At 39.5% G+C, this 17,129-nt stretch overlaps 1 protein-coding gene across 2 annotated transcripts in view; it reads right to left on the minus strand.

The window, feature by feature from the left end:
- The window catches only part of PDE3A (phosphodiesterase 3A), a 242,735-nt gene that overhangs the window by 81,118 nt on the left and 144,488 nt on the right, over positions 1-17,129 (minus strand). The window contains exon 2 of one of the 2 annotated variants that reach the window (XM_052690758.1): positions 10,430-10,480. In XM_052690758.1, the coding sequence (XP_052546718.1) occupies positions 10,430-10,480 (51 nt within the window). Of the gene's footprint in view, positions 1-5,016; positions 5,322-10,429; positions 10,481-17,129 lie in introns of those variants that run through there. The other variant, XM_052690759.1, reaches the window with a different exon arrangement.

Below are 17,129 nucleotides of genomic sequence, written 5' to 3' on the forward strand. Positions count from 1 at the left end.
ATCTGTCCTGGGCCTGTTTGTGAGACAACCTCAGCCACTGCTGTCCCCTGCAGAAACATCCTTATCAAGGTTAAGAAGCACAGGGGGCAAAAGTTCCCAGTGAAAAATGCTCAGAATAAAGACATCTGGCAGTGCCACATTGCTACCAAACCTGTGGGTACAGCTGGGAGCAAGTACAGAAAACTTTTTAGAGTAAAATAAAGGAGTTCCAGCATTCTCACAAAGATATCAGAAAAGGATGCATTCATCCTCAGGGATGTGTAAAGGTTATGAGTGAGGATTGTTCAGAGCAAAAAGGCAAGATACAACAAGCAAGAAAGGCCATTAATCCTGGAAAGAAGGTCTCAATCCTGACAATGTAAAATTCTTCCATTTCTTCAAGAGAGCTTTAATCCAGCAGAATAAAATCATACATAAACAGAGTGAAAATATGATGCAACCTCATATCAAACCCTAAAAAATCCCTGCATTTGTAATTTCCACTATTACTCAAGTCAAACTGGGACCCATTTATTTGCTGTTTAGCACTTTGCATGGGTTACAGGCTATGGGATTTTCTTCTGTCTGTTGGACTAGCGGTAAGGAGAAGGATGCAGAAGTTAAATGTAAACTACCCTAGGCATAGCTATCCTGTAAACCACTGGCAGGTAAGTGGCATCACTTCCCTGGATTTACACACATCCATAAAAATATAATTTGATGACTTAAAGGTACTGAAAGCGTTACCATTGTTTATACTTTTATGAGCATGCATTTCTAGCTGAAGAAATACTACATATATATTTGTTTACCTGCACTATACATCCCTTTGAACTCAGTCTCTACACACCTGTGTATAAATTATTGGGCTTCTAAATCCTGTTCCTATTTTTAAATTCAAATAAATACAGACAATCTCATTTAAATGTTATATCATAGGCTAATGTGTGAAGATTTTTTCTGTCTTAGGATATGTAGCAAAACTAACTTATACTCAAACAGTATGGTTCATGAAGTCTATGGGGAATTTTAGGCAGGAGGAAATACTCAACATCCTTACAGTAAGTATTTAACACCTCATCACCTTTGGCTCATTTGGTTACCACAGCATTTGAAATGCATATCTGTTCAGTGAACTCATTCTCAGCTGTAGCTGCAGGGAGAAAAAAATACAATCAGTCCAAAAAACAAGATCTTCAGACATATACACTAAATAAAAACAACACTGAAAGATCTTCCCCTCAAAACCATACTAAACCTTGAATCTTAGCAGCCTTATAAACTATTTTCCAATGCAGAGATGGTCAGGCAATCCTAACTGTTGGATGTGCAAGGAAAAAAAAAACAAAGAGATTACTATATTCTTCCCTCAAATCTAAGAAAACCCAGCTCCTTCTGAAATTATTGAGAGATATACAGATAATCAAGATTCAAGCACTGTGAGATACTAGAGTTTTTTTAAAACATTAGTATATAATTCATCACCTTATTGCTTACATCCACCCATGCAAAACGCCCACTGGATCAGGCTCTCCCACACATAAAAATATTTAACTAGGTAAGACTTTCCTCATCAACTGAAATCATAAAACTTTAATTCAGGGTTCAAACTCAAACCCACCTTCCTCACTCTCTCATATACATAAAAAGTAAACAAATGTCTAGAAAGAAATTGGTTAGTATGCAGCCCCTGGAAACCATGGAGACTTCTGTTATGAGTCTGTGAGCTTTCATGATGAACCTCAAATTAAAAATGAAATTATGTAACACTGCCATGCCACTCCAAAAAAGTACTGTTTATATCCATTATAACTACTCATGTTTTCTCTCTACCCCCATTTGCAACCTGCTCACTTTTGTCTTTCCTAAATGAGTGTCATTCAATTTGATGGACAGTTTGTATGATGAGGAATAAAAATCTCTGGATTGCGTTTTTAGGTTATATGATATGTTGAAATAGAGTACCAAGCTTCAATGCGAAGTTATGGCTTTATTTCCTTTCCTTAGGATGCTGGGGAGGTTATTTATTTCTTTGTTTATTTTTCTGTGTGTATGTTAACATTGTTATAATTTTGTAATAATAATAAAAAGAATGAAAATAAAGGTAAATCAGTTTGGCGCGTTTTTGCCATTCACTAACATAAATATATTTCATATTCTGTGAATAGAGAAATAACCTACAATGTTACTGACTGCTTACCTAACAAACTATAATGTTATTTACTCAAGGTTATTGTGGACCATAGTAAGCTAGCACATCCTTTTAAGAGCTGAGTAACAAAATGGCACCAGAAGGTAGCACTATTATTTTGCATAATAACTATTTAGCACCATCAGCCAGCTGAAGGATTTGCCTGTTTCCTTGTGGTGGTGATCTTACATAGCGAGTGCATCTTCCTGCAAGGTGTGGTTGAACAAGGAAACGCTCCTGATATGCAGAAGTCTCAATCCACCTGTGCTGCTCAGCACAGCGGTTCAGCAGCCAAAAATCTCTACGGGACTGAAGCTGAACACCATTTTTCTCCCTTAGTGTACCTCAAAAAAATCCTTGTAAGTTCAGTTCCCAGTCACAAAGAATCACAGAATCACAGGGGTCAGAAAGGACCTCAAGAGATCACCAAAGTCCAACACCCCTGCTAAAGCAGATACCCTGCAAAGGGTTGCTCAGTTAGGTGTCCAGATGGGTACTGAGTATCTCCATAGGAGAAGACTCCACAACCTCTCTGTGTGCCCTGTTTCAGTGCTCCATTACCCTTACCATAAAGATGTGCTTCTGCATGCTTGTATGGAACTTCCCATGTTCACATTTTAGGCCACTGCTCCTTGCCCTACCACTACACACCACTAAGAAGAACCTGGTTGCATCTATTTGCCTTCCACTTTACTGAAGATATTTATAAACATTTATCAGATATCCTCTCAGTCTTCTTTTCCTGAGGTAGAACAGACCCAGGTTACTCAGCCTTTCCTATACAGAAGATGCTCCAGGCCTTAATCCCCGTTGTCACGTTCTGCTGGACTCCTACCAGGAGATCCCTGTCTTTTTGAACTGGGGAGCCCAGAACTGGACGTGCTACACTAAATGTGGCCTCACCAGGTCAGAGTAGAGGTCAGCTCCATCTACATGTTTCACTTACTGAATCTTGCTTTTCCCCAAGTGATAGATGGGCCAGGAAAATTTTCTCTTCTCTTTTAAATTCAGAGTCATTCAGGGGCTTGTGATGAAAAGGATACACAGCTCAGCAAGGTCAAGTACACACCTCACACCTACATAAGGATCATCTATTTCTTCCAGATACTTCATACCTATCAGAATTGGAGTAATTTAAAGGAAACACTGGAAAAATGAAGTGATTAACAATCAAAATACAACAGGCATCCCTTGATAGCAAAGTATTTGATCATAAACCAAGGATCTGCATTGATGTCAGAGGAAGAAGGAAGTCAAGAGGCAGCTTTCCTCTGAAAGTACACTATAACCCTATGTCTTCCTAACAGAAATGACAAATGAGACATTCATAATACTGCATTTATTTTCTCTTCTTTTACCAGGACATTTATGAATGCCTGACTGAGCTGGATCAATATTTTCAGTTAGCAGAAAATCTGATTCCTTTGAAACTTAGTATTTCAGCTAGGTTAAATGATTGCTAGGAATCAGAAGAGTAACCTAGGTATCTGTTCAGCAAAAATAAATAAATAAATAGTTTCTGAAACAGAGCTTTTTTTATTTTTATCATTCAAAGCTGTAGCAAATTGATATGGTTACAGATTTAAATTAGGCGAAGTCACACGTGAAATACTTATGTATATATTAAACAAAATGGGAAAACCTATGAGAGAATATGGTAAATTATTATTCATCTGAAGCCTTTAAAATAAGAAAAAGCATATTCTTATTTAAACAGAAAACATAGGAAGGAGGTGACAGCATGATATTTTTTTGACTATTACTATGCCAGAGATCTTCAGATGTTCACAGCAGTCCAATTTTGTTTCAAAATCTACAGCCCTATAAAACACGGCATGGAACCTCCCCTCCTTGCCCTCTCTCAACAAAATAAGCATAACAGAATCCTTCTGAAAAACTGAGAAGTGTTTTTGCTTTCCATCTTTGTTTCCAATGAAAAAAATTCTCCCAAATTGCTGCTTTCCCATCAGTAACAGCATCCAAAGACACACTTCATAGTCAACCGCTCTATGAAGAGAAAAGCTGGCTTGGGGCATGTAATAAGCCACTTCCTCCATTGTCCTTTATATGTTATTCCTAGAATTATTTCTTTTAGTGACTTTACATGCCAATTAATGAAAAAAAAAAAAAAAAAGAAGAAAAAAGGAAAAAAAAAGAAAAACCAACCCACAGAACTCCACAGTACTTGATGCAAGAGCAGGTTAAGTACTAATCCTACTCCCATTTATGATATATTAAGCTTACCTATGGTGATGATGCCTGCTCCAAACAGCATCCCACAGTTTTTACATTACATCTGGTCTGCGTCATTTACATTTGTTGTATTCCAATCCTTGTTAACATACTTGAAATGATGCATCAACCAAGATGATGCTGGAAAAGCTGAGGTTCTGCTAGTGCATGACATCCGCTTGTAACCAAGGATTTCACACACACATACAGACATATATGTGAGATTAGAAATGCAACAAAGATATGCACCAAGAAACCACCAGGAGTAGATTACACAATTCCTTAGCTGATTTGTTTAAAATACTTGCAATTCACACCTTCCTTTTAATTAAACCTTAAACAAACATTTAATTTGGGAACAGGACATTCTGTTGGTTACTTAAGCCTGCATTAATGAGCTGCAATGGCACCTCCACATTCACAAGCACATGCTCTCGTAAAATTGGCTTTGCCTGCATTTTTGTGCTATTCATCATGGAATCAACAGGCAAAAATCAGCTGGATCTCACTGTATTTGGACAACCCTAAGCACCATAACTAAATCACTGCAGGTCTGTTTGCAGTGGCATTGCAAGGGAGCACAGTGACACAATAGATTCACCAGAACACAGTACCTGGTCAGTAGCGGGAATCGACTCCCATCTACGCTTCAGCAAGTACAGAGATTTCCGGCTCATGGTTCTGAATCTGCTCTAGAGGCTTTTCACACTCAAGAAAAAGGCTTCTTCCGAAACAGTGCTGAGAACCTTATTTCTGACTCCTCTGCTTCATGGCTGTAGACAGCAGAGCTCCCCGACGTACAGAAGTTTTGAAAGCTGCAGGGTTCAGACCGGTTTTTCCCAAGCTTCCTCCGTTTCTTTAAAGCATCTGTCTCCTTATAGTGCCATGACAAAGGGAATCAGGCGAGATAGTGAAAAGCCTAGCTTTCACTGACGAATTACCTCGCAGAAGCATGAAGTAGGTAGACAACACCAGACGCACTCAATCTGAAAATAGCTGTTGCTTAGGAACTGGAGGGGTAAAACGCAGCACCTCAGATATATAATTGAGAGCTTTTTATATTTAAAGAGAATTAAAAACACTGGACCTTACTGTTTCTCTCCTGATCACCATCCCTTTATGATGCTAGAAGAACGATCACTCGATTCCACTGAATCCTGGGGCTACGCCTACATCTTCAGCAAGCCAAACAAGGCTTGATGACAGAGCAGCAAACAACTCCCATGCATTCAAGGTCCTTGAAAATGGCTGCAGAAAGTGTATTGTGGATGCCACTTGAAGTACCGTTGAATAATTAAAATACAGTTTGCCTAATTGCCAAGAATTGATTCTAGTAGTCACATTTTCTTTTTACATGTACTGACATTAGAAATAAACATGGATATTTTCCCCTTGCACAAGTTAGATGATGTGTTTTATATACAGAGAGACTTCCTTAGGTGAGGTAAAAATTCCTAAGCATTTAGGAATTTTTCAAATTTGAAATTCTAGTTCTGAAGTTTTAGTTGTGGATCTCAATCAGTCTTAATCTTAAAATTCAAGCATGCAACATAATAAAATCCACTTTGCACTTTCTGCATGATATCACATCTAGAGAATAAGTTTTTCACAGGAAGAATTAACAGCAGGAAGTCTTATTTCTAGAGATTAAAAAATGAAGGAATAAATGAAGAGATATGTACTGCCATTTACTCTTTTTAAATCAACATGCAATTCACACTAGTAGTTTTAAAGAAAAGTTATTTTAACTGAAAACATGTGCTTACAACTATACAAGGGCTGCTCTGAAAGTAACGCCTCCTATTTTACCATATTGGCTCATAATGTCAGAGGCGGATGTAGTAGAGGTTGAACCTTCCAACCAATATCCTGTGACACCTTGTTGCTGTGTGACAGATGACAGCAGAGAGGCAGTCTGACAAAATACTGTCTGAAATGGAAATGCGTGTGAAGCAAAGGTGTGACACTGAATTCTACCATACAGGAAAAATGCAAGCCAGTGACATTCATCAACACCTCCTGAATGTTCACAGAATCACAGAATCACCCAGGTTGGAAGGGACCTCAAGGATCATGTAGTTCCAACCCCCCTGCCTAGCAGGGCCACCAAACGTACACATTCAGATCAGGTTGCCCAGGACCCCGTCCAACCTGGCCTTGAACACGTCCAAGGACGGGGCATCCACAACCTCCCTGGGCAGCCCGTTCCAGGGCCTAACTTCTCTCCTTGTGAAGAACTTCCCCCTAACATCCAACCTCAATCTTCCCTCCTTCAACTTGGATCCATTTCCCCTAGTCCTGCTATTGTCAGCCCTTTTGAAGAGTTTACTCCCCTCCTGGGTGTAGGTTCCCTTCAGGTATTGATAGGCTGCAATGAGGTCGCCCAGCAGCCTTCTCTTCTCCAGGCTGAACAAGCCCAACTCCCTCAGCCTGTCCTCATAGGGCAGATGCTCCAGCCCCCTGATCATCTTAGTCGCCCTCCTCTGGACCCTTTCCAAAATCTCTATGTCAATGTTCATGTTCATGGAGACCAAACAGTGGATGTGAGCACAGTGAGGTGGTAGGTGATGTGTTTTGAACCAATACGAGGCTGAAGATGACAATTTCCTAGATCAGAGTATTAATCAGTAACCACTACTAGCTGGAGTCAAAAGGGCAGTCCATGGAGAGGCAACATGGGAATTCCCCATCAAAGAAAAAGTTCAAGACATAGTCCTTGGTGGGTAAAGTGATGTTCACTGTCTTCTAGGTTAGGAAAGGGTTGATCATTCTGGATTTCCTGGAAACCTTACCAAATCATCAGCTCTGACACTGACTAAACCCAAGGCTCAAACTTTCAGTCAGGAAAGAAGAAGACAATCTTTCTCTGGCAACATGATAACACCAGGCCCCGCACCAGTTTGAAGACCATGAAGCACACTGCCAATCTTGGCTGTACTGTCCTACCACACCCACTGAACAGTCTGAATTTGGTGCCTCCTGACTTCTGTCTGTTGGGGCTAGTGAAAAATGGACTGTGTGAGCCACATTTTCCTAGCAATGATACTGTCACAGAAGCTGTGAAACAGTGGATCACTTCTGCTGGTGCAGATTTTTATGAGCGTGACACGAAGGCTCTTGTTCATCACTGGCAAAAAATGCATAGCTAATGGTGGTGACTATGTTGGAAAATTGCATTTTGTAACTGAGAACTTGGTCTACCAAACAGTGCTATTGTGCTCTTTCTAACTGTTTCCATGGAAATAAATACGACGCATTATTTTCAGAGTGATCTCTGTACTTATGTGTGCAATCTCTAATGGACTCAGCGAGGCACTGGTGTGGAAGTCAGGAGCAAGTTACTTTTTTACTTGTTCCATACATTGTACTGAATTACAGATGCTTATGAGGAGACAAATTCCTGCAAATAGAAATTCCTAAAGGATTAAGACTGACATCCAGTGCTACCTGTAACTCTTTCAGTTTGCTATAAGCAGAAAAATAAACATATTTTTGAAATGGTTCATTAAGAACTATGACATGCACTAGAATATTTTCCTTTTATATTTCAAACATAAACCATAGAAAATCTACTAGTTCTAAAACAAATCATGACAGGATTAGAGTTCTACTTAATGAGTCTAGGTAGAATAATCTGATGAGTTTATATGTGAATTTTAATTTTACATTATGGTAACGCAGTAGTTCCACTTGCTTTCAAGTGACGTTGCTAACACACACACAGGTGGCTCCCTAAGATGTGTCTTTCCACTTTCCTGATAAGATTTAAAGGATCACTGAAGACCAAGAGAATCCACACCCCCTTTCTTCTCCTGTTGTTACTTGCCCAGTCACTGGCCAATAAACACCTCTCAGTTTCCAAGTCCCATTTTTCTGCTGGAGGAAAGATCCTCAGACCTAGGGAAACCCCACAAGCAGTGACAGGACAGTTCCCACACGCAATTTCCAGTCCATCTCGAAAGAAAATTACTCACCTTATTTTTTAAACAGGACCTTGTTAAACAAAGGATAAGTTTACTAAGGATAGAAATTGGAAACTATGCAACTGAATCACAAAAGGATTAAACCTCCTATCTTTTATATTGTACGTAAAAATTGTCCTCAACTTTTTCTCACCTTCAAAGAAATTATGTATAACATTTGCTATCATAAGACAGTTTTCATAGTCATATAAGTAAGTCTGAAGCTATAGTACAATGAAATAAGCCTCTTTTTGCTCCACTACTGAAAATCTTCTCGTTATTTCCTGTGACAGAGTATTATGACACCACATGCTGCTTAGAGAGCTTGGATTCCTTTTTTTTTTCCCCTCATCTTTTTCAAGATCCCGTAACATTTCTGTGGCATATACTGATTGACAGATTTACAACATTCTTCCAAGATTTATAATACTTTGTAGAACTTTGGAAAGCACCCACACATGGAAAAAATGAAATAAAAGAGTACTGAGAAATAACTTGATCAAAACTATGTACTTAAAGATGAATACCTACACAGATTTTCAGAGCACCATAGAATCATAGAATGGCTTGGATAGGAAAGGACCTACCTCAAAGATCATATAGTTTCAATCTCCATGCCAAAAACAGAGCTGTCAACCACTAAATCAGGCATTAGATCAGATTGCCCATGGCCCCATCCAACCTGGGCTTGAACACCTCCTGGGACAGGGCAATCACAACCTCTCTGAACAACCTGTTCCAACACCTCACCACCCTTTCAGTGAAAAATTCACTCCCTAATCTAAATCTCCCCTCTTTGAGTTTAAACCGTCCTACCACTATTTACCTGTGTAAAAAGTTTATTTTCCTCCTCCAGTTTTCTTCAGTTTTGAAGGAACACACTTTCAGGGGTTACCATGACATAACAGTTTTGAAAAGTTCTCAAACAACTGGATAGAATTTACTGAAATTTCTATCTTTCCATCACAAACTAGCTTGCTGTTACAGGAAAAATCAGCTCTTAGTCCACCTTATACTGTATAATGAAATGCTAAACATCCTGCAAATTTCAAGATGGATTTGAAGTAAGATGTGAGGCAGAAGACTAAAAATCTTAGGGAAAAAAATGTAGAATTCTACAATCACAAGGGCAAGTAAAAGGATGGTTTAGTAAAAGAGCTCTGCACTGGAAACAGCAAACCGTGTATATTAACAAAACATGTAGCAGCTTTCAGATTCTTATACAATATTTTGTCAATAAAAAGGCTGCTTCTCCAGTGATTTTTGCAAGGGAGAAGATGAAGGATACTCCAAGAACTACCCTATTGAAATTAAGGCTGCAAATAGCCAGGTAGCTTCATAGCAGCAGGGCTTGTTTATTATCTATTTAGACTTAGATGTTCACAAATCTTTCATCTGAAAAGCAGATCTAAAATACAGAAGCCCTAATAGCGTATGTATATAATTTCAGTACCAGACGGGAGATATTGCTTTTCCCAAGCATGAAAATTCATGAGCATCGTATTAGTAGCAGTATCTCCCTTGCAGTAATTCTAATTCTACAGATAATTGTAAAGAGTTTCAGCGTGATGCTATTAACCGTAATAGCATAACTTCCTTTCAGCGATGAGTCAACAGCAAACCAGCAGCTACGCATAGTTTCCCCCCACCACCCTGTACAGTTCTAACACCACTAATCCCTTTATTATTGAAGAAGATGAGAAAGCCATCCAAGTTTTACAAGTTTGTCAGGATTTTTTGAAAGAACACACTTTATTTGAAATTGCATTCCTTTGTGTTGCTATTTTGATGAATGTAGTAAGGTAAGAAATGCTTTTTCAGCACATGTGATACATCTTTCTGATACTAAAATAAACTTTCTGCTGTAATACTCAGCTCTGCTTGATTCAACTGCTTGGATTAGAGCTCAGAAATTACAGTAGAGAAAGCTATGACAGTTTTATACTTTTTTTCTACTGATTCAATCTTTCACATATTAATAATATGAACAATTCTATCAATCTTAGAAAACCTGCTTGAATACCTCAGACTTACAAAAAGAAATACACAATATCAAGTAACTGACCTGTGATCCTCTGGGTCCTCGTTTGTGATCCCATTCAGAATGTCCCATGAGCTAAAAATAAATCACAAAGAAAAGCACAGGTAAGTGATAAATTGCACCAATTTGCTTTGAAACATTCACGCTTTGATGTTCATCAAAAATTTCCTTTGAGAGGAAAAAAAAAATCTTTTATGATTTAATTCACACTGCTTTTAGCTTCATGATGAGAGTGAGAAGTCTTCAGAGGTGTCACTGTAAGTTTGTACCTGTACGGTCAAATCACATGGAGCATCACCATGAGCACGACACTGCTCGTGCCAATAAAATTTCCACTGTCAGATTCAGTGTTTGCCAAATGTTTGCAGTAGAACTGGCAAAAGGAGAGCTGACATTTCAATGAGATCACCAAATCCAGTGGACTCTTTGTTAAGTCGCAGTGTATTTTTTATTATACCAGGCATGAAAATCAGTGACAGCTTTAATTTTGTTTCACCACTGAATTATTCTAGAACTTCTCAAGGTAATAAATGAGTAGAGGTACATCCTCAAAAGGAAAGTTGGGAGTCACTGCATAACAGGAAAGTAAAGACAGGGTATAGAGATGATGATTCTTGTGGAAATTATGAAGACATGTGATGGTAGTACGTGGCTCTTGAGTTAAAGAGAAGAGAAGCATTAATTACAGCCCAACTTAAGCTCTCAAATCCTCTGCAAAGTACTTCAGCAGGCTGTGTTGTGAAAAGTATTCAGGTGTTGAACTGTGTAAGATGGACCCCAGCAGAAAAGAGTCTTCATCTTTTTCTATTACACTTCATAATATACTTCATACACCTTTATACAATTCATAATGATGTAAGGGGAAATTTTTTACTGAGAAGTGAGGTGCTGGAACAGGTTGCCGGGTGAGGCTGTAGATGCTCCGTCCCTGCAGGTGTTCAAGGCTAGGTTGGATGGGGCCCTGGGCAATCTGATCTAGCACTACCACCTGGCAGCCATGCCCGTGGCAGGGGGTTGGGACTCGATGATCCTTGAGGTTCCTTCCAATCCAAACCATTCTATGATCTTACGATAACAGTAAAATAATACAGACACTCACTCTCTTTCTCTAATCAGCATACAGTTTGTATACATTTGTTCTTTCCACAGGAATGATGAAGGAACAGAAAAGAGAAGATATGCAGTAGGCTTCATTACTTCTATATGTACCTGCAAGTTACATGCAAACGTGAACTACTGACACCAAAGCTATTCTCAAGCCTGACAAAAAACCTAGGAAGGCCCCAGCGAGTGACCAGGCACAGTGTGGTGCTGCCCAAGCTGTCCAGCACAAAGGTCGTACTTCTCCGTGTTCTGCCAACACACATGCCAGCCCAGGAGCTCACTGTTCCTCAGTTGCCTAGGGATATCTTCTGGGTAAGCTTTGCTTTACCCAGAAAAGCACAGACTAATGCAAATATTAAACTACAGTGATGACAACAGGAGGGTTAATATGACACTCAGTGACTTACAGTTGTAAGCATTTTCTTATTCCTTTCCCCTCCCCCAGAATTCCTTCGTAAAGGAAATGCCTTCTTCCACATTAGAGGTAAGCAAAGAGATTTACAACCTATGCCTATTGCAAAACATTCATCCTAAGACAAAAGAGACTAAAAATACTTTTGAAAAAAGACGAAAGGCAGAGACATCTCATATGAAATCTCTATCTTCTCCATCAACTGTTTTTAGCCACCTTCTTTTCTGTAACTTACTACATATAACTGCCCACTCCCATAATTTGAGATAAACTAGACACATAGATAAGTATCAAAGATCAGAAGTTTCATGCTGTAAAAAAACCCAAACTAATACAGCCTTATGACTAACCTTGTTTTAATGCAATTGTTTTCCTTTCTCATATTCTGTTGGTGAAAATACTGGCTGTGTCAGGTTTCCTGACAGTTTCTCCATACTATAGTGATTGCTCATCTCTGTATTAAACAGAGCTTTGATGTTTATGAAAGCTGGCCTCTTGGTAAATGATCAGTATGGAAAAGATACAAGAGATGCATTCAATAAAGGCTATGTGCCTCACAGAATTTCTGCTCAGACCCTCATACCTATGCTGCCTCTCTGTCTCCTGCACATCCGTACCAACATCTCTTCCGTTTCAGTTCCTCAGCCCCCACACCTTCAGGGGAAGTGGTATCCGCCTTTTTCATTTGCTTGGCTGAAGAAAAAGTAATTTGGCACGAAGCCGACCACCTGCTACTTCCAGTATGATAAAGGATATCTTTACCAATAATGTTAACAATGAACTTAACACAAAGTAGATGCCATTTCACAGTTAAGAAAAAAGGCATAATGCTACAGGTCTGACTGTGGTTGTTGTGGTTCTCTTATAGACACTTGGAAGCACGTATCACACCCTCAAAAAACAACTCAGCATGAGATCCCACTGCAAGGGTTTTTATGCTCCTATCCTCACCAAGTCCACAGTCTATTGAAGAGCAAATGATGGTCTAACTTAACACCATGAAGATTAAGAAACACAGTTAAGTGTCAAGCTCAGTTATGATTTCCATTGGAGGAGCTGGTAAGTTGGCTGCTGGTCCGGTAAGGCCCAGGGAACCAGGCTAATGTGCGGCAGAGGTGGTTACCTGTGACTACCACCAATCCTCAAGCTCACATCCAGACCTCTGCAACATGCAGTGACTTCAAGCACAACTCGTTCACCCTGTTCCTCAGTCACAGTCTGATGCTTCACATCTCGGACAGCTCCTGGAGCAATCTCTTGCAATTCCTTGGCCTCACTACACCCCTGTTGTGCCTTGATGCTTCTTCTGTGTCTTTCAAGGGCCTTTTGGTCAGGTCAAATAAGGCAGCTAAGATGATAGTCCATTGCCTCTAACAACTATTCCTTTCTCTACTTTTCAGCATTTAGCTACCAAAATCACTTACTGAAGAGAGGACAAAGTCACCAACGGGGTGACCTGTGATAAATGTATTGGGACCAGTAGAGCAACCCCTTGCTTATTTTGGCAATGAATCTGGTACTGTTTTATTAGTAAACTGCTACATCCATGAATCCATATTTCATTTAATTTCTCCACAAAAGTGTCTTCTTGGAATCAGATGTATTTGTATTTTTTGCTGATAGATCAATTGCCCCTAGTGTAAAAGAATTGCTACATCGTCATTCTCTCTTTAAATGTCACGTACTAAGCCAGTAACTTCTACTGAATTATCCTCTGGTTGTTACCAGCTAAAATAAGGAACATAAAGAAGGAAAAGAGGAGTTCTGGCCTACTATGAGCTCTTGTCAACTCTAAACAGTTCTTAAGCATAGTAATAAAATATACGACTCTATAAAGTCAACATTTTTCCTCTGATTTTTGTAATCTACCAAAATTTGCTTGGCTTTAAAATACATTTCTTCCTCACACTCTAGAAAACAGTTTTCAAGTCATGCTAGAATGTTCTTGGCATATTTGCAATGGTTCACAGTAACCAAGGAGTGAAGGAAGAAAAAAAAAATATAGAGAACATTACACTTAACAGAATGGCTTCAATTTTTTAGACAGAAAACAAACATAAAACTATTGCAACAAAATCTCTGTCAAGTCAACCTACAACAACCTACAGAGGTACAATTGCATAGGTATAACACCCTTTAGCTCAGTACGCCACACTGCGCTAAATGAATCAAAGAACTGTATGGGTTGGAAGGGACCTCTGGAAAGGCAGTTCATCTCTGCTGCTAAAGCAGGTTCCCTTGAGTGGATGACAAAGGAATGCATCCAGACAGGTTTTCAGTATCTCCAGAGAAAGGGGCTCCATGATCTCTCTGGCCACTCTGTTTCAGTGCTCTGTTACCTTCAAAATACCCTCACGTTCAGATAAAAATTCCTATGCTCCAGTTTCTGCCCATTGCCCCTGTTTTTTCTTCTGGGCACCACTGAAAAGAGCCTGGCATCATCCACTTAACTCCCCCTCATTAGATATTTATAAGCATTGATAAGACCCCCTCTCAGCCTTCTCTTCTCCAGTCTGAACAGTCCCAGGTTTCTCAGTCCTTCCTCAGAAGGGAGATACTCCAGGTCCCTCATCATCGTTGTTGCCCTTTGGCCCCTCTCCAGAAGTTCCTTGTCTTTCCTGAAGAAAGGAACCCAGAACTGGACACAGAACTCCAGATGTGGCCTTCCCAAGACAGAGTGGTGAAGTATCAACTCCCTCAATGCTCTTTTTAACACATCACAGGATACCACTGGCCTTCTTGGCCACAAGAGCACACTGTCAGCTCATGGCCAACCTGTTATCAACCAGAATGTCCAGGTTCTTCTCTGCAAAGCTCTTTTCCAGCTCCTTTCCTAAATCTGCACTTATGCATGCAGTTATTCCTCCCCAGGTTCAGACCCTATTTACCTTGCTGAATTTCATCAGGTCTCCGCCCAACTCTACAGCCTGTCCAGGTCTTGCTGAATGGCAGCACAGCCTTCTAGTCTGTTAGCCATAATGACAACAGCCAGAAACAGAGAGAACACACATAAACTACCTGAGTCAGAGTCAATCTTCTGAAACCAGAATATGAGCGGAAAAAAAGTATTTAATTGTTGTGTGCAAGTAAACAGAGAGGCAGACATAAAAGCACATTTGGAAGTAGAAGGATATATTTTTATCACTAACAGAAGGGTTTGTTCCAGACCCTCCAATTTCCTCCCCAAACTACTAGGAATTGATTTGGTCCAGAGTCATGGTAAATGACTTCAGATTCCTCAATTACTGACCATGCTGGAGTTAAGAGTACCAGCAGCAGAAAAGGTAGGATAAAGCCAAAATCAAGCTCAAATATGCGGACATGAAGTTTATCTTGCTCAGAAGGCAAGCACCTACTTTGAATTTCATCCAAAACTGTCCTGGAAGCCTAGATCTGACAGTTTTAACTCAAAGAGAAAGGCAACTTTCAATAGCAAGAACAACTCCTGCATGTTCAAGAATGCTTAAAAAGATGGGTTCCATGGAAGCCAACTGGCTTGCTCTACCCTACAAATTAGCTAACAGGTCCATAGGGAAAACAGCCTCTCTCTCTCTCCTGGATCATGAGACATGAGGGTCAGGAATGGAGGAGGACAAGAATGGAGAGACCCTAACATCAAAATCATAGTCACAGAGAGAAAGAGGTGTGAAACAGAGCTAGTTCACTCTATATTTAAGGTGGAATCCTGTGCAGTAAAGTGAAGGTTTTTGGTTTTTTTCCTATAAACACTATGAAGTCTCCAGACTTCGTGGCTGTAAAACTAAAATTTGTATGCAAACCAGATGTACACTAGTGCAATTATACCTGCAAAGGAATAAGGAACAGTATGAGGGGCTGAGATACCTATGCTAAAGTAGAAAAATTAGCATCTTTGGCTCAGCTCTCACCTCTTTAAGTGCACTTCTATTTGGAGATTTAGTGAAACTCCCAGCATATGATTACATAAAAATCTCAACTTTCATTAAAATTCATAAACCATATTTCTAACCCTCTTCAGTACTAAAGAACTGCAGGCAAATGTGAACTAGGCATACTGCAAAAGATCTGAATAAATCAAAAGAGAAAGTGGAGAATGACGAATCAAATCTTCATAAACCTTTTTTTAGGTCTTGTTTTTCTCTTCATTGTCTTTTCTGGCCTTGGTTTTAATTTTGGCACCTTTGAACTGGGAATACTACTAACTACGCTATGACTTATAAAAAAAAAAAGATAGAAAAGGCATATTCTTAGTAACATAGCTTGTATAATTAGGTATAAATAGCAGGTGGGGGGAATAAAGCATTTAAAATATAAGCAGTTTCATATACATTATTAAGAAGAGTTAGGAAACCAGTAGCAGAATGCAACAGCGTTTGGAAACCACAGTTGTTGTTTTTTTTTAATTTAAGTAAATATAATACTGAACAGAATTTTATTAGAGGGAATGAGCGAATCTTTTCATGTTAAGTATTTCTGAGAACCAGTGAAGCAGAAATACTTAATAGAGGACTTTAAACCAATTCAGAGCCTACTCTAATTCTATTCAGATTACAGAGTCTATTGCTCTGGAATTGTATTTGGCACACATTCACAAATACACAGTATTTTTACAGCTATAAAGATAATTAAATAGTGATGACTATGAAAGGTGAGTACAAAGCAGAGCACAGGAATGCTAGAGAAACAGGTCCTCTGCCCCATCTGACTGCAAGCCAACCAGTCGGCATCCAATATTCTCTGGTGAACTGTCTGCAATACACAAATAGGATAACCCAAGCTCCTCAGAACAGCTGAGGACCTGGAAAAAACTGCCTTTTTATCACTCCTATTAGTATTCAGGACATGTAGCAGCAGTAAAATTAATTGCTGATGAACTTCTGAGAAGTCCTGGCTGGGTGTCAGCCAGCAATTTTAGGAGTTGCTTATACTTTGGGAACCAGTGTCCAGCAGCGCTAGATAGGAGCATCCAACCATTTTACAGGCTGGCACCTGGCCTCAACCTTTGCCAAAGAGCAGAGCCTGTATATAAACATGAGCATAACATCTTCCCTCTTTGGAAGAGATTTTGTTGAATGAGCATGTTGAGGATGTAAAACAGTGTCTCACTGTTGAGTTCTTTGACACTGCCTCCTTACAGCTCGCGCTGAATGCTGCACAGTCTGATGCATATTCTCTGACTGAATGGATATTAGCTACGCTTCGGTCTGGATCATATTTCCACCGGTAAAA

The sequence above is a fragment of the Tympanuchus pallidicinctus genome, unplaced genomic scaffold (genome assembly GCF_026119805.1).
Source record: "Tympanuchus pallidicinctus isolate F22 unplaced genomic scaffold, pur_lepc_1.0 scaffold27, whole genome shotgun sequence".
Lineage (NCBI taxonomy): Eukaryota > Metazoa > Chordata > Aves > Galliformes > Phasianidae > Tympanuchus > Tympanuchus pallidicinctus.